Source organism: Myripristis murdjan, chromosome 7 (assembly GCF_902150065.1).
Source record: "Myripristis murdjan chromosome 7, fMyrMur1.1, whole genome shotgun sequence".
Lineage (NCBI taxonomy): Eukaryota > Metazoa > Chordata > Actinopteri > Holocentriformes > Holocentridae > Myripristis > Myripristis murdjan.
In genome coordinates, this window is record NC_043986.1 from 32,595,751 (window position 1) to 32,617,306 (window position 21,556).

General features: G+C 40.8%; 1 protein-coding gene across 1 annotated transcript in view; it reads left to right on the forward strand.

Moving 5' to 3' along the window:
- Positions 1–21,556, forward strand: part of nphp4 (nephronophthisis 4) — a 235,828-nt gene that overhangs the window by 114,930 nt on the left and 99,342 nt on the right. Inside the window, exon 12 of the mRNA XM_030054965.1 lies at positions 12,256–12,393. Coding sequence (XP_029910825.1) covers positions 12,256–12,393 — 138 coding nt within the window. The remainder of the gene's footprint in view (positions 1–12,255; positions 12,394–21,556) is intronic.

Here is a 21,556-nt window from a genome sequence, read left to right on the forward strand (position 1 = left end):
TTGTGTCTGCATCGCATTAGAGGTGTAAACAGATGTGTGTCCCAGGATGGAGTTCCCATAAGAACGTGATGCAAGAAATGTAATCTAATTCTAGATGCAATAGAGTGACTATAGGAATACTCCATAAATATTATAGCCGGCTGTGCATTGCGCGTTGCAGGTACTACAGGTTGATTTATCCACGTAAGCAGAGAAGCCTCTAAAACCTGCTGGAATAATTAAATAATCTGAGCCTGAAAGTGACCTGGTCAAGCCTGTAGCAGATGAAATGCGTCTTAAGTAATTGGGAGCACATGAAAATGAGGCTGGAGTGAGCAAGGATGACTCTCTCTCTCTCTCTCTCTCTCTCTCTCTCTCTCTCTCTCTCTCTCTCTCTCTCTCTCTCGCGCTCTCTCTCTCTCTCTCTCTGAAATGATGCGTGTTTATTTGCATATAGAGCGGGAAAGTGAGATCCGCTCACAAGTGGGACTGACAGGTGTCCACTTATATTTGGATTACCATAGATGCATTTTAATACCCGGTGGGAACAGAGCCATTGTTGCAGCGCTAAGACCCACAGCTATTTGAGTTCCAACAAGCAGGATATTTTCACTTTGCTAGAGAGTTGGTTGGTCTTTATTCATGTATTTATATTCATTTAATCTTTATTTTACCAGGTAAGTCTAATTGAGGATCTCTTTTGCAAAAGAGACCTGCACAACGCAGCAGGTATTCGGCATTAAAAACAGCATTACCAGTAACACATCCAAACACTCTAAGCATATTCACACAGCAAAGAAAAAAACCATCATGTCTGATTTTTTTTTTTTTTTTTTTTTTTTTTTTTTTAAAGCAAATGTATTGACATTGGGATTTAGAGATACAGCACTTTAGGCACTTCAATAGATTGTTTCCAAATCTTTTAAAATGTTGGTTGAGATGATCTCACTACAGGCAAGACTCACCTATTGTAGAAAGAGCAGTTTTTGAAATATAGATAAATAGATAAATAAATAAATAAATAAATAAATAAATAAATGAATAAATATTGGAAATGAATGAAAAACCTGAAAAAGAAAATACCTTGTTTAAGCCCTTTTTTGTGTTGTCACAACAAACTGGACCATAAAGAGTGTTCCTGCATTCATTCCATATTTCCAAGGTTAACAGGTTTTATAACACATAAACACGGCCGACTTGGTGAACATGTGTATATAATAAACATCAGTGAATTTTGCATTCCCTCATACAGCAGTACTCCAGAGAGGTTTATGTAAGTGAATGTTCTACTGTACTGTTCTGTAAAGCAGCTGTCATTAGTGCCCTTGCCCAACTAAGTGAGCCCTGGTGTCCATGTCTATCTGATGGCAATCCAGGAATCTAGGTACAAAAATGAAACAGAAAAAAAAAAAAATCGTTGTGAAGCCATGCCACGGGTGTTGGCAATCACCGTAATTCATCACAGCGCCAACACTGCTGCAAAATACCTCAAGTGTGGTCTCCATTGCTCTCCCGTGCCCTTTCAAATCCACCATTATCAACATACACTCTTACTTTATTCCAAAATTGTTCTCCCTGTTCAACAATGTTTCCCTTTCCTCTTCTCTATTACTGTCAAGTCCTCTTTAATCAATGGCACCCTTCTCTGAAATAGCTCTGTAAACAAGCTGTACGCTCCAGCTCTGTCTGTAGGCATTGTTGGATCTGACAACTTTCTCTTGCACGCATAAATTATTGATCCATGACACTTTTGGTTCGCTGCAGTGCAGAATGCTAAGGATCTTGTGATATTTATAGCCGGCGTTTTGGGAGAGCAGCTGAGTTTGTTTGCCTATGTTGATGACGATTTCTGGCATCGGGCTGTGGTCGTGTTTCAGGGTCGTGTTTGTGTTCTATTGACCCAGTTGCTCTTATACTCGGCGGGTTGGAGGTGAGGCCATGTTTCAGTTTGTTGCTGGCAAAGGGCTTTTTTGGCAGCTGATACTGGGTCAATCAGCCCACATTTTTGCACCCGTCTTCTCACAGTTTGCCAGCAGGCCACTGCACACAGACTGGTCGGTCCATTATCCTTGCATCAAATATCTATTCAAAAGGAGACACTTGAAGACAAGGTTATTTTTGAGCACTGTGTATTTTGTGATGGAAAAAAAATGTTCAGCACTCCAGCCTTTTTGTTGTCTGGTGATAAGAGGTGTACTTTCACTAGAAAGGACTGTATATTTTTCAAGGTAGTAAATAAGTCATGTCAAACGTATATGTATATGTGTGTGTGTGTGTGTGTGTGTGTGTGTGTGTGTGTGTGTGTGTGTGTGTGTTGGATACATGTAGAGGATGTGAGCGAGCTGGCTCTGCCACAGACAGAAGACCAGCTAAGCACCGAGTTAAGACAGTGTCTCCCCCTCCTGCCTTAAAGCCTGTATTGACCAACGAACTCCAGTTAGTTGGTCAATACATCTCTGTGCAGATATTTAACAGATCCGTGGAGTGTGTGTGTGCTTCACTATCATTCTGGTGCCCAATAAACCCTCAATCACAGGCCCGAATGACTACAGGTCTGTTGCTCTGACGTTTGTGGCCATGAAGTCCTTTGAACAGCTGGTGTGGGCCCACCTGAAGAACATGACACGACACCTGCTGGACCCACTGCAGTTTTCCTACTGGGTACACAGGTCAATGAATCACACAGTCAACATGGGACTGCACTGCATCTTGCAACACCTTGGGGGTCTGCATATTGGCCAAGACTGAATGGCTGCTGCTCTGGTGCAGTGACAAACATTGGAGCTTAACAGGCATAAGACGATAGTGGATTTTAGGAAACACCCCTTAGCACTGCTTCCCCTCACAATATCCAACAGCCCTGTTGGAAACACCATTTCCCAAGACCTGAAGTGGGAGACCAACATCAGCGCCATCCTCAAAGAAACCCAGCAGAGCATGTACTCTCTATGTCAATTGAGGACATTTGGTCTTCCACAGCAGCTGTTGAGTCAGTTCTACACCACAGTGATTGAATCCCTGCACCTGTAACTCCATCACGGTCTGGTTTAGAATGGCCACAAAACAGGGTAGGAACAGATGGCAGCGAACAGTAAGGACAGCTGAAAAAAATCATTGGTGATCCCCTGCCCTCCCTGCAGGATGTCAGAAATGGGCGGGCAGAATCATCACAGACCCTACATACCCAGCACTCCGTCTGTTTGAACTACTCTCTAGCAAATGCTGCAGAGCAGTGTGCACCAAAACCACCAGGCACAGGAACTTTGTTTTCCCTACAGGCCATCTCTCCCTCATGAATATTTAACAGCATGGTGCAATAATGGACACTTGTTATATAAACGTGACACTTTGTAAATAGCCCCCTCTCCCTTATGTAGTGTTATTATAGATAGCCTTGTGTCCCAGCCTAGGGGAACAGACTGTCAGTAACCCCCACCACCACCCACCCTCCCTCCCACCCACTATCTTAACACTTCGATACCTCATATGTAGAATATCATGCACACTTAAACTTGTAGCCCACTACCATGAGACTGTCCTCTCTCGCTTGCGTATCTGTGATGTGCACTACCTCTTGTCAAATCAGATATGCAGTATAACCATACTTACCTGCTGTGTTCTATTTATTATTCCTCTTTAATTCGGTTTCTTTTTTGGTGCCCTCTTTTTTGTTCTTATTTGTATCTTAATGTCAGTACTTAAAGCTACTGTAAACTGGAGTTAAAATCCATGTATCCATAATCACAATGATTCAGATTCTCATTGGGTCTTTTACTTATTTAGGTCTTTTCCATGCTATTGATGGCTTTCTTTATGATGATCATAGCCACTATATTATCTCCTTAATTTATTATAGTAGTTATTTCCTTGTGAGATTAAAAAAAATGTCAATGGTTTGTGCAGAAACAGAAAATAGGAAAAATCAGGCAGACTGAGATATTTGAATTCCAAAATTAAATGCAGAAGTCAGTTGACTGTGGCCTTTTTAGTGTTGAACTGAGTGTTTGTATGTCACATATTCCAGTCAAATCTTTGTCATATCAGGTGGGTTACATTAATACATGTTAATTGTGTGCACGACTAATTATATAGTCAGAAATTAAGTATAAGTCTATATAACATTTTAAATAGACACTAGAGATCAGTATGCTATTTATACTCAGTGCTGACTTCATTACGTACACATTCATCTTTTCATCAGCTCACTCCTTCAGACACCGAATCAAGTAGCTATGATTCAGTATGTAAACCTTGCAGAGAAGGTCAAGAGGTTCAGCGATTGTTTGACTAAGTTGAGATGACTTGTGCAGCTCCGAACATGATTTCAACATTGGTACCAGACACAAGAGTTCCAGCATCACAGAATCAGCTGCCCTCCTGGGATTCTGGCGCTACCAAGTCTACACTTGGAACGGATAAAAGCAAATACATCATTGAAATAAAGCAAGCAAATTAAACAATGCAAAAATGAAATTGACAGAAATCAAATTAACAATAAAACAGAGGACTGCATCAGTAGAGGACCACGTCTGTTTCCACTCCTGTCAAACGGGTAAGGAGATGAAGCTGTAGTGATCGCCATGCCAGATGACTGGAGAGTGGAAAAACATCATCTGATCTGACAAATCCCTGTTTCTGCTGCGATGTGCTGCGAGCAGGCTCAGAATTTGGCATGAAGAACATGTATCCATGGATATCAGCAGTACAGCTGGTGGTAGATGACAGGGGTGTGGAGTATTTTTTGACCCTCAGTACAAACTGAGCTGTTTTTGGACACCGCAGTGCACTTAAATGTTGTGGGCCTCTGCTTCTCCTCATGCTCCCTACACACATAGAGGTCAACGCAACATGTGTTTTTTTCTGCCTTAATCTACAATCACCTGCACCGAAACAGTGATTTTCTTATTTAGTGTTATTCTTGAGTGCTGTCTTCACCATCCATCAAGATTTTAGAGTTCCTAAAAGTCACTAACTGTAATAAAATTAACTTTTAGGGGCTGGATTTTCAATTGTAATCATTAACTCCTTTTCACTGCAGCCATGAATAGCAGGGTAAACACAGGCGTCACTAATGACATTAATCAAGGTCCTGTCCCAATTAGATCTAATGGAGCCAGGGTCTTGGGATTGTTCATACTGACTCACTGGAAAGGTTCTGGTACTCTTCATTGGAACAGAGTTTATTAATGTCATTAGTAACACCTGTCTTTGTCTACTATTTCATGTCAGAATCTCTGATGTGAAAAAGGTATATTCAGCCGGGCTGGGTAGTCCTTCCCCTGGGGAAAAAAATATTGTCATGACCTTGGTCAGACCAATTGGTCAGTGAACCAACTGATGTGAGTATGTCCTGCTTGTTGGAACTGAAGTAGCTACAGGTCTTACAGTATGTTGTCAAATATTTTCCTAGCTGACACTGCTGAAAACTTTGGAGGCTTTTAGTAGTAGAATTGATGTGAGAGGTCCATGCCTGGTACCTTTGCTAGCTAAAGCTCCATATTTACATCGAAGCCTTGTGTCTTCTGATATAACGTTGCACTGGTTGGATTTTCCTCAGCATGCCATGCTAACAAGCTAACAGCCAGTGTTACTGTAGCCCGGCGGGGGATAACACCTGTGGTTGAAGAGTCAATCAAACAGGGGCGGGGTGAAGAAAAACTTGCGGTCGTGTTCTGATTGGATCGCTTTGCTTTTATGTGTGAAAGTAACTTTTAATCCTCAGCAAAACAGATGGTTTGATCTCACAGAAATCAGCGGATAGGCCTCTCTCTGTATGCAAAGAACTTTGGATTCTCACATTTTTCTTTTTTTTTTTTCATTAACAAGTTGAGCAGATGACGCACTTCACATCTGCTTCAACAGGTTTGCTCTAAATATAACAATTGAAAACAGGTGCATTAATTGCCATTTAATGCAATGAAATGAAGACTTTTTAGTGTACTGTTAATTTAGTACTTGTGGATATTACTCATTCCCATTTGCTGAATTTACATACTGCACACTGAACAGTATCCCACAGATCGTAAAGTTTCATATTACACTCATCAAAAACCTCCTTATCTTCTCCTTTTTTGCTTCTTTTGTCTTTCATTCCCAAGCTAGATTTTCCTAACTACTGTAACCCTAAATTTTACCCCCCTCACACCCCAGTAGTTGACAGTTAACCTTGGTTCCCCCCTTCCTCGTGCATCTCTAATTTTTTCCACTCATCCATCACACTCATCCACCTTTTCTTCTCAGTATTTCATTCCAATAATCTCTCTTTTTTCACTGGATCTGACTCTTTATCCACCACACCCCTCCTCCACTCTTATACCATCCCTGTCTGTCACCATCTTTCTGGGAGACATATGAGGGGCTTAACTCCATCACACACATGCACACACACCAGCATGTGATCTCACATCGAGTCACCACAGCCAGCCTGCTATAAGTGGGTGCGAAAGACACCAGACTCACTCTGCATGTGAGGATCACACACACACACACACACACACGCACACACACACACAAACATGCACAGAGACGCACAAACTAGGAGAATATGCAGAGCAAAGCAATTAGTAGTGTCGCTGTGACTGCCAACGTTCTGAACTCAGCCTGTTTGCCCTGACAGCCAAGCAGATCATCTGTTCACACACTGGCTTCATCTGATGTGTGTCCGTGTGTGTGTGTGTTTGACTGTACACGTTTGTGTTCATGTGACATTCTCCTGTCAGTGTGAGTATGCGTCTGTGTGAATGGTCAGTTGGCTGCTGTCTGTTTGTGTGTGCACGTGTGTGTGTGTTTGTGTGAATGTTTGCCCATTTGGCTGTTGCCCAGTTGTACGTGTATACGTCTGTGTGTCTATGGGTGGGTCTGTTTTCTAAAGAACTGGTAAAAACTTGATGTGTATGAGTGCATGACTCCTTCCTGATTGTGTGTGTGCATGCACATGTGTGTGTGTGTCTGTGTGACCATTCAAGTGTTTCTCCACAGATCAATGAGGAATTTGACATCTCCCCTTTCACTGTTTGATGTGGTTCAATACAGTATCTTCATTGTCTCCCAGAGGGCCATTTGTTTTGAGCAGAGCAAATTCAATAATGCTCACAAACAGACTGCTAGATGAGGCCAGTTGGAAGACACGCCTTGAGTCACTGAGGCAGATTGGCGCAATCCACCAGAGTCCAGTGATATTGTTTTTACCATTGTTCCCTTTGTTGCTTTGCTTCCTATCAGAGTTTAACCCATTTGCTACAGTTTCTCCACATTTTACATTCCAGCAAACCACTTTGCAAATCTTATGGGGTTACTAAAGATTTCACAACATAGCATGAAAATCCATTGATTTTCAAATTTGCATTTTTGGTTGAAACAGCCACCTTAGCTTGTGCGGCTAACAAAGATCTCACCATACATAAACCACAAAACTGGTAACTGTCTTTGTAAAGCAAATAGGACTATTTTGTGGCGGAGAGACTGTTTCACTCCACCTAATTTCACGTCATCAAAACACAACAGTGCTGCTGGTTTTAGGAAAACTAATGTCAACGACTTTATTATGATGATGGAATACACGTGTGAAGAAAGTTTATCTTGCAAGGTTACTATTTATATCACAGTGGAATGAATGGAAATCAATGGCTGGATAAAAGGTGGGAAATATGTTGTGAGAGTTTCATAAATACGAGTACTTGATTTGTGAAAAGCAACCTTATAAATGTTTAGTATATACGTTTTGTAGATATTGCACTAAACATGCAGGATCACTGGTATGGTTGTTTAAAAAAATCTTAAAATGTCTAAAATTAAATTTTACAAATATTACGTCTTACCTACCACTGTCATTTGGGGCAGCAACGTGTTTTCAAAAGGCGTGGAATCATAGGGAAACCACCAGCTAAACAAGTGTGAAAACTGCTGGTCAGCATCGGATCAGACTGAGCACTTCCAAGATCAAAGGAATTCACAGGTGAAAATTCCGCTTCAGGGGAAGACTTACGCTTTTAAGTCAAAGATTGAAGGTGACATTAGGTAGACATATTTTAATACATTTGCAGCTAGCATTTTGCAGGTGTCTCATCATGTCACGATAGTCATAAAAAGCAAGTGCATCTGTCACATCACAAGTTAGTCGTGTTTAGAGACAGGTTTTTGAAGTCCAATACTTTTTTGATTGGGCTGCTAGTAGCTGTAGATGTTTTGTGATGATATTCAGTATTCTCCCACAAAAATCCTCACAAATTGCAAGGATTCAATGTTTCTTGCAAAAGTGATTTCTTGCCATGGTGGAAGAAGATGGTGACACATCATTTGATGACAGCATATAAAGGACTTTCTAACAATGTTGTGATATGGCCCAAACTCAGTCGAGTCAGTCCACAAACCCCTGGCTCATTTTAGACAGATGTTACAGCTGTGACAGACTCTGACCAATTCTTTTTCTCTCTGTTTTGCCCTTAATTTCAGTCTGTTCCTCCTCAATCTGGCAAATTAACACCACTCAGCACTCAACATTTTGGCTTTTTTTTTTTTTTTTTTTTTAAAGAACCGATTTAAAGTCTTTGAGGTCTTCATTATATTGTCCTTGAAGAGCACAAATTCAGTTAAAATTAATGAAACAATCTTTAATATGACCTTTCACAGTTTTTCTTCAAAAAATTGTTTTTGCAAAAAATAAGTTTCAGAAGTCTTTTTAACCTGCTATACAGCAACCTACACCCACAAATTTCTCCTTTAAACAAACGGAGCCCATTTAATCACAGTTTTGTGCCAAAAACAAAATTTTGCAAGACTACATTTGAACACAGCCTGATAACATAATAATATATCTTTGCTCGATTGTCATTTTTACTGAATACAACATGACTCCATGCAACCTTTAATAATAACAAGAAGCCGACAGGAGAGAGCTGAGACTCGGGTCTGTGGAAATTGTGACCCTGTTCTGCCTTGGACTCAAATATCGATCCTTATCCCTCCTCAGTCCTGACGTGTAGGATGACTCAGATCTGAAGATGCAATTCCCTGGTATTGGTCGCTTGGTTTGTGTTTCACTTTCAACTGCGGCAGTGCCTTTTCTCTCTCTCTAAATAGTGCAACATGTTTGTTTCGCTTGACAGGGGTAATGGTCAGTGCTCCAGGAACATTTTGAAATCATCATTTTTTTCACAGGTCTCACACCTCAGTCAACTAAGGGGACAGCCAGTGATTACCCACAGCAACAGAAAGAGATGCTCAGTTGTAGTCAGCGTCCGATAGTGGGACACATCAACCGTGGTCACTATAGATGTGCAGTTGATCCAATTTATTACCTTCAAAGTAATAAATTCTAATTCTAAAAATCTGCAAAAATCCCCTTTAGTCCCCTTTAGGCATCCTTTGGAAGATGTTTGTCCATTCCAAACAGATTTTTTTTTCATTAAGGGAGAAGTCTTAAGCCCTAGAAAAAATGGATGGATACATATCAGCCACTGCCATTGATTAATGCTGTCTTATTGGTCGATAGGCCAATGGCAGTCAACAAGGCCAGTATTGGCCAGGACCAATATACAACCAATGAACTGATGCATCCCTGCTTTTCAGTCAGCAGTTAATGCTAACTTTATGTTGTACCTTTTGTGTGACTGCATATGACTACATAACAGTTTAATAACCTTGGTGTGTCAGTGTTGACAATTGTGCCCATCTTATTTGACTTTAACAAAAACATGTCCTGTTTACCGGGAAATCTCTTGGTGGGAGGCTCTTTAAAAATATTTTTCAGTGCTCTCCAGAGAATCTGTCATGAATCAAGGCTGAACTCAAATGCAGACACCAGGCAAGCATGTAAGGTGACAAAGGCTTTTCATTGTTCAGACAGGCAGGGAGGGAGAGATGGTGGCTGGCTGGTGTTTGGGCAGAGGTTAGGGGGCTTGATCCGGGTGGAGGCTTGGCAGAGGTCAGGAGTGAGAGGGGAATCCAGGGCGAAGGAGAGAACAGAGGGAATGGAAATGACGAGCAGGTGAATGAGGATGGCACAACAACCTGGCGGGGACTGGCTGCTGGTGCAGGGTTCTCATAGGGAGGTGGTGATGGCTTGATGGCAGGCAGGTGTGCTGATTCAGGATGATGGGCAGGTGTGCAGGGAGGGAGGCAGAGGACAGTCAGGGAAAGGGGAACAGACAGAGAGAGGCCAAACCAAAACACACCAAGCATACATCACTCATACTAAACACGCTCTCAACAGGCAGGCAAGTGTCCCAGAGGAGGGGTCGTGACCGAATCAAACTGGAAATAGATTCAACTGAGTGGAACCAGCAATAACAACCAAAACTAATGTTGCAGTAGCTGAAACGAGCAATCTAAATAATTGGTGGTTGTGGGTTATAATTGAGCTGAACTACTTGAAGCTACATAAAGAAACTTGTTTAAAACGGCCAATGGTATAATTTAAAGTGACAGTTATTTAGAAATTTTTGATATTATTTCACTTAACCCCCTTAAAATTCTTAAAAATCAGCATCTTAAGTAGTAGCATTATTTTTTCAGTGTTAGCTGGGGGGAAGTCCAGCTCAATGGCAGGAGGCTAACAGTTAGCATTTGGAGCATCCAGCCAGTATCCAGCACTCAGTAACAATGAGAGGAAGAGAGCACCACTACTGTCCTACACAACAGCTGGGGGTGAAGTGAAATAATATTTTTTTTTCAAAATGTGTGACTCTGTCCCTTTAACACTAACTCTTCTGTTGAAGTGATATACGTGGTGAGGGCAGTGGACGCATTACAAGCCGTCTGATTATATCCCTCCCTGGTAAATATTCAGCACACATCTCACAGCAACTATTGGCTGTGGCACGGCTTGCAAGTCAGGCCGGAACAAGACTGAATCTTGTGTCTAGGGCCTGTGTGGGACGTCAAGGTGAGCGTCCACTCTGCTCGGCTGTGTGTGAAGAGTTCAGCCATCGCATTGACCACACAGGTTAAACCCTTGAACTCTGATTTTCCCTTAAAATTTCCCTTTCATACTTCAAATACTTTTTTTTTTTTTTTTGCATCCATATTCTGTATTTCTTGGCTGCAGTGCTTCATTGAACCTACATCACACTTTATTTCACATTTAGTGAAATATTCAAACACAACATACCATTGTTTTATGGCTACAACATGACATCAAACAGAAAATATCTACATGTTGTGTGCATCATTTTATTTCAACATTTCCCTGTAATTCAGCAGGACATGTTTGATACCTTTGGAAACCTTGGGATTGCCAATAGAGTTTAAAATAAATTTCTGAGGTTTTGAACCTGCCAGACAGCAATGATGAATCCACTGATACGACCAGCAGGGATTTAAGGAAATAGCCTGGCAGAGGAACCAATATATTGTCTAGTAACATTACATGGGAAACACTGTACAACAAATGTATAGAAATGAATCCGTCTACAAGAATTTATGGTTTCACCTTCAGGGGGCAATAGCAAGTGCTAAAAACTCGGCTAAACAGAGTCAAATGACCAGTGGTCAGCGGTTTTCTAAAAAAAAAAAAAAAAAAAAGCTCTCTAAATGCCTTTTTTTTCTGCACAGTGGTGAAAATGACCAGATGCTGGATAAGAAGATACCCATTTCTGTATGCTTAGATGCATAAAATCTTGAACCCGCTAGCTATGCACATACCCTCAATGCTAGTGGAAATTGTATGAACTTGTCAAAATTTTACAAGCATCAGTTTTCCAGCAGTCAGATGTAGTGATCATTTTATATACTTTAGTGCCACTGACCACCGTTTAGTCTGCTTTGTTTCGGAAGTGCTCAGCACTTCCCCTGATGGACAACAGACTGTACTGCACTCTTTTATTCTGTATTGGGATCCAATGGCCGTGGTTCGTCTTTCTCTCTCTACAGGCTCTACAGACTGGTTCTAAGCTGACTTTTTTTAAAAGGAGGCCAGTATGTGCCTCATGTATCTGTTTGTCTCCCTCGCTTAGCCCTTCTAACACTCAAGAGGAAGAACAACAACTCTGAAACTGGAGTCTCCATTGCGATGTTTCCAGTCAAATGTAGCTCATAAGGAGGAAGGGAGCAGGCGAACTGTTTGGAATCAAACCCACCGGGGGATGATGGCGGTGGGGGGGTGGAGGGTTTGTGCCACAGCCGTGTGATGAGCGAATGTTTAAAATGAAACAGGCCTGTCATCTGAGACAGCGCGTGTGTTTCAGCGGTGGAACGCTTATTCCTGCGCACTGTTGTTCATAATAATAAGGATAACAATAATAATAATCCCGTTGATTCATTTGCATTGTTTCTCTGCAGCTCTCACTGTCTCAGCTGGCAGCTACTTCACGCTACCCGACCATCAGCCACTCCAGCTCCGCGTTGCCGTGGCAACAGCCGTTTTCCTCTCTGCTCCATCCTTCCCCGTTGGCATCGGCCCACCAGCTGTCACATGTCGTAAGATTTCCACCCCTGTACCTTCACCCACACAACACACACACACACATACACACACATACATACACACACTTAGACACACACACACACACACACACACACACACACACACACACACACACACACATACTGTACATACCAAGGATAATAAACAAGTGGAAACAAGGGAAGATATAGATGTGTGTATGTGTATACAAAGACAGAAATGTGAATAGATGCACACACACACACACACACACACACACACACACACACACACACACACACAAACATAAACCAAGCAAAACATGGTAAGTAAGTGGTCATATATTCTCAAGGATTTACAGACAGTCATTGACTGTTCAAAGACCCACTCACCGTCAGCCTCTTACCCATGGAGACACATATACATGCACACACGCACACACATACACACACAGCCTCAAAAGTGAACTCCAACCCTGCACGCTCATTGTCTTTGGAGCTGCAGGAGGTGTTGTAGCAGCTCCTTTTCATCTTCATAATCAAAAGAAACATTATTCTTTGACTTGGCTTTTCAAATCTTTGTACAAAGGCTGCTTCAATTTTCTTAAGGTATCCAGTATTCTCTGTAACCCTGTGTTTTGCCTTCTGGGAGAGCGTTTAATCAGCCTTGTTGAGGGGTGTTTTTATGAACCCTTTTTTGGCCCTTTTTTTCCACATGTAGCTGTCTCGTTTCAGTATCAGTCCCGGTTGTAAAGTTCAAGATAACATGTGGATCACAGCCCCAGCCATTTATCAGTTGGTGAAGTAGTAGTTGCTTCTAAATGCTAGAGTTTGTTTTGAGCTTGCCACAGACGACAATGCAGTGATCACAAAAAGATTTTAGCAAGGTTTTTGAAAAACAGGTTTTTCTTTTCTGTGACTGAAACCCTGCCCATTTGCTACTCCAAGGAGGTCACAAGTAATGCAAATTAGCAAATGTTGTTTCATCCCGTTCTGTGTGTGTAATGTGATTGAAACTGTTATTTGTACAGCACAATACATATGGTACAGTGATAATAGAGATATTAAAAGGGAGACGTATGTATATATTTTCCTATTCGTGTTGTGCTTGTGAACAAGCTTTTTGCATCTTGAACAAAATCCTTTTGTTGGAGCCAGGGGATAACAGAAGTGAGGAAGTCAGCTATACTGTGCTGGTTTTAATAGCTCTGCTGAATAATTTCCTGAAATGACGCGAGGGTAACCTGCTCCCTGCAGTTGTGGGTGTTTGCTGCTGAGAGGCAGCAGGCGTAGTCATTTTGCCATAGAAAGCTGCCTTGTGTTTGCTAATTTAGACCATTTGCACCCACAAGGATGCATACATTTGGGAACCAGCATGCTCCACAAAAGAAACAATGTAGAAACTAGATGGAATGAAGTTATTCTGCTGTAATCTTGGGATTTTCCCCCCAAACCTTTTTCATGCTTCTTTGAATCTGTTTGCACCTACACATACAGTCTGTGTTCTGATATGTCTCTTTGATTTAGACACAGCATCACAACAGCAGGAGCAGGGAGTTTAGCACTCCTAATTCTAAACATGGCTGCGGTGGAAACCTTATCTAAAGGGATCTGTTGGCCAGTCGGTGTGACACATTTAATCCAAAGCAGCTCACATCCTCTCGAAGTGGCCGACAAATTTGCCCATCAGTTGTACTCACTTATTACACAGTGGTATGATTGTTTTGGGGCTGAGCAACATAGAAAAAATGCAATATCATGATATTTTATCATATCAATATGGTGATGATATTATGGAACAAACTCTTGGTACTTTTACAAAATATTTACACAGTGAAATTTTTGACATAATCATCAGTCATGCCCATGCAAGTGCGTAAAGGCAAACAATAGAACAGTTCAGGAAATTACATCACTTTACTGTAGTGCAGCCTTCAAAACAAGGAAAAGACAACAGTTATGTTATATCATGATATTATTATTTAAAGCAAACATTTATTGTGTGGTATTTGGTTTTCAGTTATTTTCGGTCACTTTTGATATCAGAGTGGGTATTGGGGCCTTTTCAGTGCTGTCCAGGCCAAACCTCCTACTTGCACACCTCAGCTGCATGCAGAGGAGTCTACACATGTTCCAAAAGCATAGCAGTAGCTATAAAAAAAAAATTTCTCACAAATTTTAATGCTCCAAATCCAGATATCTGAGGCTGTGAATCATAGTTTAGCAGTAATCTGTGAATTGCTGATCAGGCTTACTGGAGATCACAATAAAAACAGAAACACAATATGGCTGGAAAGAGGTGCAATTCAATTTGCTATTGAAACACTGACTAGGTCATGGAGCTGAAAAACTGTCAGAACAGCTTTATCTGATGGAGATGTCTGTAGCTGCATCTGCTCATGTTTAAACGTTGCCTTTATCAGGATTTGGAGGATTTATTTCCACATGTATAGCACATTTAATTCCACATTTGGCAACGCTCTGTCATATTAGATCCCTCAGTCAGATAGTGGGTTTCAGGCCTAGAGCCGTGGCCACAATATAGACTGGTATTTTTACTTCTTTGCACTTTTCCCATATGACATTATAACCTTAGATATGATCATTGTTCATAATATAACATGGATTTGGTTGTAAAGTCATAGTACATTTATAATAGTGTTAGTTTGACACACTATCATTTTAGAGTATCACAGTTTAACTTATTTTATTATGAAGCAATTTGTAGTTTGACAAACTAGTTTCCCCAAAAATGAGAGTTGCACAACACAGACCTGCTGTATCCACTAAACCAAAAGCCAGGAATATCAGCACCTGGCCAAGTAAACACTGAGTCATTGGTATTGATCAACTACCCTGTCAATCCCCTGCAGATGCTTTATATTATGGGCATTTTTTGCTGTGCAGCAGGAAAAAAATCATACCTAATGTACATTGAAATGCTTAAAACCTGCAGTATTGCAGCGTTGTTTGTTTCAGCGTCATCTAAGACGACTTCAGTTAAATCCAGTCAATTCTAAGCAGTTTCATTGTTCTGCACTGAGGTAGCTGACTGTAATATGAGACAGCAGATCAGGAGTTGAAACAAAATTTAACTTCGGTAGAGTGTTGGGTTGTCTTGTTCCCTGGGTGTGATATGAGTCCACATGGTGGCGAAATCTCCTCATTAGTTGCTCTGCGCCCCCCTGGGCTGCTAATCCACAACATTGTATTTCTGTTTTTCCATTCACTTCCATAGTGCAGCAAAAACAGCTCCCATAATAATATTTTTAGCACACAAACCAATACCAATAAAGCTGATTATGTCAATGTAAAAAACAAGTCCCAGTACCCATTTTTTAAGGAAATTAAGTAGCCCTTTTCTTGCTATTTTCCTGTTTGAACTGGAAAATAGGTCCGGCACATAGTGTCTATAAGAAACTTCTGCATAGTAGTCTTGCGCCTGGTAGAAATGAGCTAATACTTTCACAAATAATTGTAATCACACACGCAAAAAAGGGTACCGTGACTTGTTGTTTTTTTTATATTGGCATAATCCACTTTGTTTGCATTCTTTTATGCACTAAAAGTGCTATTTTTGGAACCTGCTTTACCGCTATATTGAGGTGAATGGAGATTCACAAATCCAGTATTGTGGATTAGCAGCCCAGGGGAGCACAGAGCAACTAATGAGCATATTTCACAACCATGTGGACTCATATGAAGTCCAGGGAACTGTACACCTTCCATCACACACTCTACAACCCTAAACCAAAGTTCAATTTTGCTTTAATCTGCAGAATTTAGTAGTTCCAGTAATGTTGGTGGCAGAGTAACATAGTTTTTCTGCTACAAGGTTGTGTTGTGCAGTGCCACGGAATTCACATGAATTCTATTACCCCCGCCTGCTTGGGATCCAGGTCCCAATCATGAAATATTTCATCCCAGTTTGATATCTGGCATTGGCCCGTTTAGAACGGGGCTGTGTGGGTGGGCTGTTGTGTTGTCACTAAGCACAGAGTAACATCATCAATATTTAACAGTTTTTCAGAGACGGGCCAGCTTTGATATATTGTTAAAACAGGCAAAACAAACATACTTAAATACATACATAAATAGAGCAGCTGACAGCTGATACCAGCGTCCCAGCAGTGCTGTCTTAGCAACGCCATAGCAACAAACAGAGCTCATCTCATGTGTAGTGGAAACGCATTCAGGCCTAACTGGGCTTTACTGCGCTCACATGGCATGGCCTCTCACAGCACAGACCTGACAGTGACAATTAAATAACACTGTTAAACTCTGCAAAGGAGTTCAATCTTTATTGTTCCTTTAATTCTGAAATCTGTAGGCATTTTTGATTTGTTGCATTGCCTTATTCTATAGTTGTCACAGCGAACTGCTTAGAAATCAGTAGTGTCAACACAGCGAGTCATGATTAGTTACAGTATGCTATACCCTGTAACATGCACAGCTGCCAATCATTTTGTTCCCTGAAGTTTCCAACACAATGTAAACCAATTACTTTCAGTCCTTTAAACATGCTAGTGCCTCTACACATTGCCGTGGCATCATGACTCACCAGATTATCATATCACAGTTTATTTTATCACAAGAGGAACCTTGTATGTTGTAGCCATGTTCCAGCATGACTTTGGCTGAGGTTATTACCCGTTTGTTTGATGGAAGGCCATGCAATGTAATGCACAGCCTTGCATCTGCACTGATAGGCCACTGCCAACTGAACCAAGCCCACACATCAAAGAGCAGGGGAAACACTCGACTACCAAATGATATTTTGAGCTCTTCTCAACTAATTATCTGTGCTAATACCCCCCAGCCGTGCATATGTCAGCGACAACAAAGAGGGGATTAAGGTTTGCCAAAAAAAAAAGTTAAATTGATCCATAATCAGATTATTATTGCCATTATTATCCTTTCCTTTTCTTTGCTTTCCCCCCTTTCTAAGTTGCCTGTTTTGTGAGGAAAGCTATTTTTCCTTTATGTAAGAGCTCTGTACATAGAAACAACAACCTTTGACAAGCAGTAATTATTGATACTGTTTAACAGCATAATGTGAATAACAGAATTACGGGTGAAACACGAGGATGCCCCAAAGTTAAAACACAAACATGAAGTCATGTCTCGCATCACTTAGGATGAACATTGTGGAGGTTAACTCAATCCTGCTGCAATAAACAAAATCAAAATGAGAAACAGGCTGTGAAGGAGATGCTGATTTTGAAAGTTATTATAGTTCATTGTCTGTCATTCATTCAAGGCAGGGCCACTGTATAGTTTCAGAAAATCACATGTCCTTCACATTGCAAAATGAAATATTTCAAATGCTAGTTCAAGTTCATTTTTAAGCACCCTGGTATCAAACTATAAAAAGCGGACGGCCTTCACCCTGCTGGGCTAGGATCCCTTACTTTAGTTTAGGAACAGTGGTAGCAGCTTGAGACAGGCATGACACATAGCCTTAAAGCAAGCAGCCTGCTAGGCATATACTTAATGAGGGTTTGATGTCTGGCAGTTCAGATAGCATAGTATATCAGATTTAGATTGGGTCCCTCCCCTGCTGCACTGTTAATTATACTCCTAGTACGGTTAAGCTCAATCAGAATAATCTAACATTCAGTTACTCAACCAACAGCAGCCGTAACCAGACTTGTGATGTCCTAAAAAAAAAAGCCAAAACAAAACATTAACATGGAACACAAATGCAGACTATCTAATATGTACTTATGTTTAGACCCTTCCTTCATTTTTTATCCCTCCGTTCCTCCTTTCAAGCTACTTCTACATTTAAGCTGTTCCCATAAAGTTAATTTTTGCTTTAAAGTCAGCAGTATGTCACTTACCCCGTAAAACTATGATGGAAATAAATAATATTCATGCTGTTTACAAAACAACTAAAGTTTGCCATTGTTTGGCCCTACAGCTGGCAGCACATATACAGGGACAATGATCTTTTTGGTCATTTATCTCACACTTCCATCTTACAATGTGTAGTTTTAAAGTTATTTGTTACCAAAATATATTGTGTGTGTCCTTGAGGTGGAATAAACACACTGAATGCATTTCCAACATCAAAAAACATTTGCAAAGCCTTATTTTGGAATAATATGAAAGTTGCATAACAACAAACATTAAGTTTCTATTCCATGCATTAGCAAATATTACTTAAAAACCCTTCCTCTGTCAGATTCCTACACTGTGCTTTGGTTACTGCAAACAATTTTGTAACATTTTTAATCACACGATTAGAGATGTGATTATTAGTATGCCTCACAACGTACTGCCCCTGATATTAGGACCCCCACTGCTGAAAGTCATTAAATCTTCACACTCTGTTGGCACTGTGCCCTCCACCTTTAAAGCAGTCATGATTAAACCTTTGCCTAAAAACTCTGTCGGTAATAATTGTAGACCAATTTCAAATCGTTCCTTTCTTTCTGAAGTTCTGAAAAGAATAGCAGCTCTCCAATTAGATCTCCAGTAACGGCTGTTTGAACTGTTTCAATCTGGGCTCAGTTTGTTTCATACAGCACTGAGGCTGCAGTCACCAAGGTGGTGAATAAACTACTGCTCCGATTCTGATTCTTCCTTTTAGTTCTGCTTGATTTGAGCTCAGCCTTTGATACAACAGTCTATCACAATTTTAATGATAGTCAAAATTGCCTTGCAAGCTACATTAGTATTCAAGGCTCTGCGTGTTTCAGGTTTAAGTCTTATCTGTCAGATGGAACACTCAGTGTACCTCACAACAGCAGCTTTAAATGCTCCAAAGTTTTCTAAAAAAGAATTGCTACTCAAGTAGAAGTTTTGTTGCTTTACTGACATTTTACTTAAATAGCGGTATATGTGAGTTACTTTTACAAAGTTACTGTTAGAAACAGTAGCTTTGTTAGATGACGCCTTTTTTCATTGAGGCACTCTAAAGGTGTACAAAGTTTGTTTTAAATTCTTTTAATTGGAAATTTGGAAATTCCAAAGAAGAAATCTTCCAACAAAGGAAAGCCAGATTGTTCGTCTCAAGTCAATTTTTCAATTTATGATTCAGTATTTATAGAGAACAAACCAAATTTGTGCTGTGTAATGGATGGGATTTAAAATTTACATAAGGTAAGACTAACTTTAAAAAATAATCAAGAACATGCAGATACACAAACAAGCTACTCAGTTACACTAACATGAGTAAATGTAATTAGCTACTTTCATCCCTGTATTTGACCAACCATAACTGTTAACTGGACCGGGGCTCACAGTTTCTTCTTTTAGTGTAGACCGCATTAATATAGGAACCAGGCAGTGGGAGCCCAAACTAGCATGCTGTTTGGTCTGTCTGCATCATTTCCCAGCCTGTCTGTCTGCTCTCTGTATGAGTGTATATGTTGCTGAATCGGCCTCCTCTCAGTGTGTAGGTTGTGCTTAGCACAGCCGTGTGGTTGCAGCTCTCTGTTTCTCTTTTCCCACATTCAGGCACCTTTCACACACAGTGCCTTTACCTGGCAGTCAACAGCAGCAGCTGACTGAAAACCCATCTTGCAGTGATTTCACTTGGCAGTGGACAGGGGTGCTGGCACTGCCCTGGCTGCCAAACTCCCACCACTCCACTTTGTCATATTTCTCTCTTAAATATTGTCTTATTTGCTTTGTTGTCTGCTTATATTGTTTCATCCCGCCGCTTATTACACGCTTAGCCATCCTGGTGGGGGATCCCTTTTTGGTTTGGCTCACTATAGGTTTCTCCCATTGTTTTTCTAATATTTTATTGGAATTTTTTGTCTTTTGTTTGTCTTTGTCTGTCCTCACTTTGGTTTAAGATTGTTTCTGTTGGGTAGGCTAAACTACAACTACCTATTGTGTTTCTTGTTTTTTTTTTGTTTCCTTGTGTTTTACAAGAAACATGTAAAGAAGGAAGGGACAATATGTCACAGCGACAGCGTTCCAAATTTGCACTGGTGCCTGGTTTTGATATTGAAGTCACTTACACGGGTCTGGAAAATCCCACTATAACCCACTAGACCTACATTGTTTGACTCTTCATGCTGCATAAAGTCCAGCATGAAGCTCAGTTTTTGCTAAATAATGCTGATGTTAGCCACATACAAGATAAAAATGTACAATACCATACATCAGATATAATTTGGACCCGTGGCTGGGTGCTAACCTGTTAAATGCGGCATAAACAGAGGGGCAGCAAAGCCATCTAAACAATACAAACTGCACCAACATTTTTCTACACTCGGCACTTTGGACTTGCGCTACTCAGTGACGTACTGTCCTTGGTGTTTTATATAGGTTTGTGCTATGTATCATCATCATTTTGTTTTGCGAGAGACTCTCTATTACGTAGATTTGGAAGGGCTTATTATTTGTCAAGTACTTTAAAATGCACTTTTGATAAAGAGAACAAACTAGCATAATTAATCAAACATAGAGGATCTGATGTGACTGTACCTTGTGCTATTTTGCACTAGGACCTACTGTATGTAAAAAGCTGGCTCGGGTGTCAGGGGGAAAAAAGATGTGAGCAGGTATGTCACTTTGAATTAGACCCACAACACCTGCAGAAAGACCAACAGGAAGTCTCAGAGGACACAAGCATAGCCCACACTCTATATTCTTTATTCCAGAGTATTTTTTTCCCTCCACTCCCAACTAAACTTATTCCTCTCTACACCCAGCTACACTGTCCCTGCTTAGCTTGAGAAACTGCACCGGCACACATTGCCACTTCCTCCTGGCAATCTACTGGCTCCAAGTCAACAAGTCAAGTTTAGTATTTATGGAATACCTTTAACAAACATGTTTGTCACAGAGGTGTTTACTGAAAGCTAGGGACACAAAAAGAGATAAAAACAATTATAGTAGGATAGCAGCAGTAGAATAGTACAACAGAATCGCTGAGAAATAGGACCAAGGCTTGTGTATCTGTGTATCTGTGTGTGTGTGTGTGTGTGTGTACGTGCGTGCGTGCGTGCGTGCGTGCGTGCGTGCGTGCGTGCGTGTGTGTGTGGACCTTGCTGTGCCATACCAGGACAGTGAAGGAGGTGAGTGACAGACTGCAGCTGGGAGCTGCAATAAGGTAGATTGGAAGTGGTGCTGAATAAATTGTTCTTGAGTCTGGAGTTAAATACTGAGACTGTGTCTGATTGCCTGATAATGTCAAGAGACTTGTTCTAGAAGAAGGGGGCATTATTAAGGCGATGGC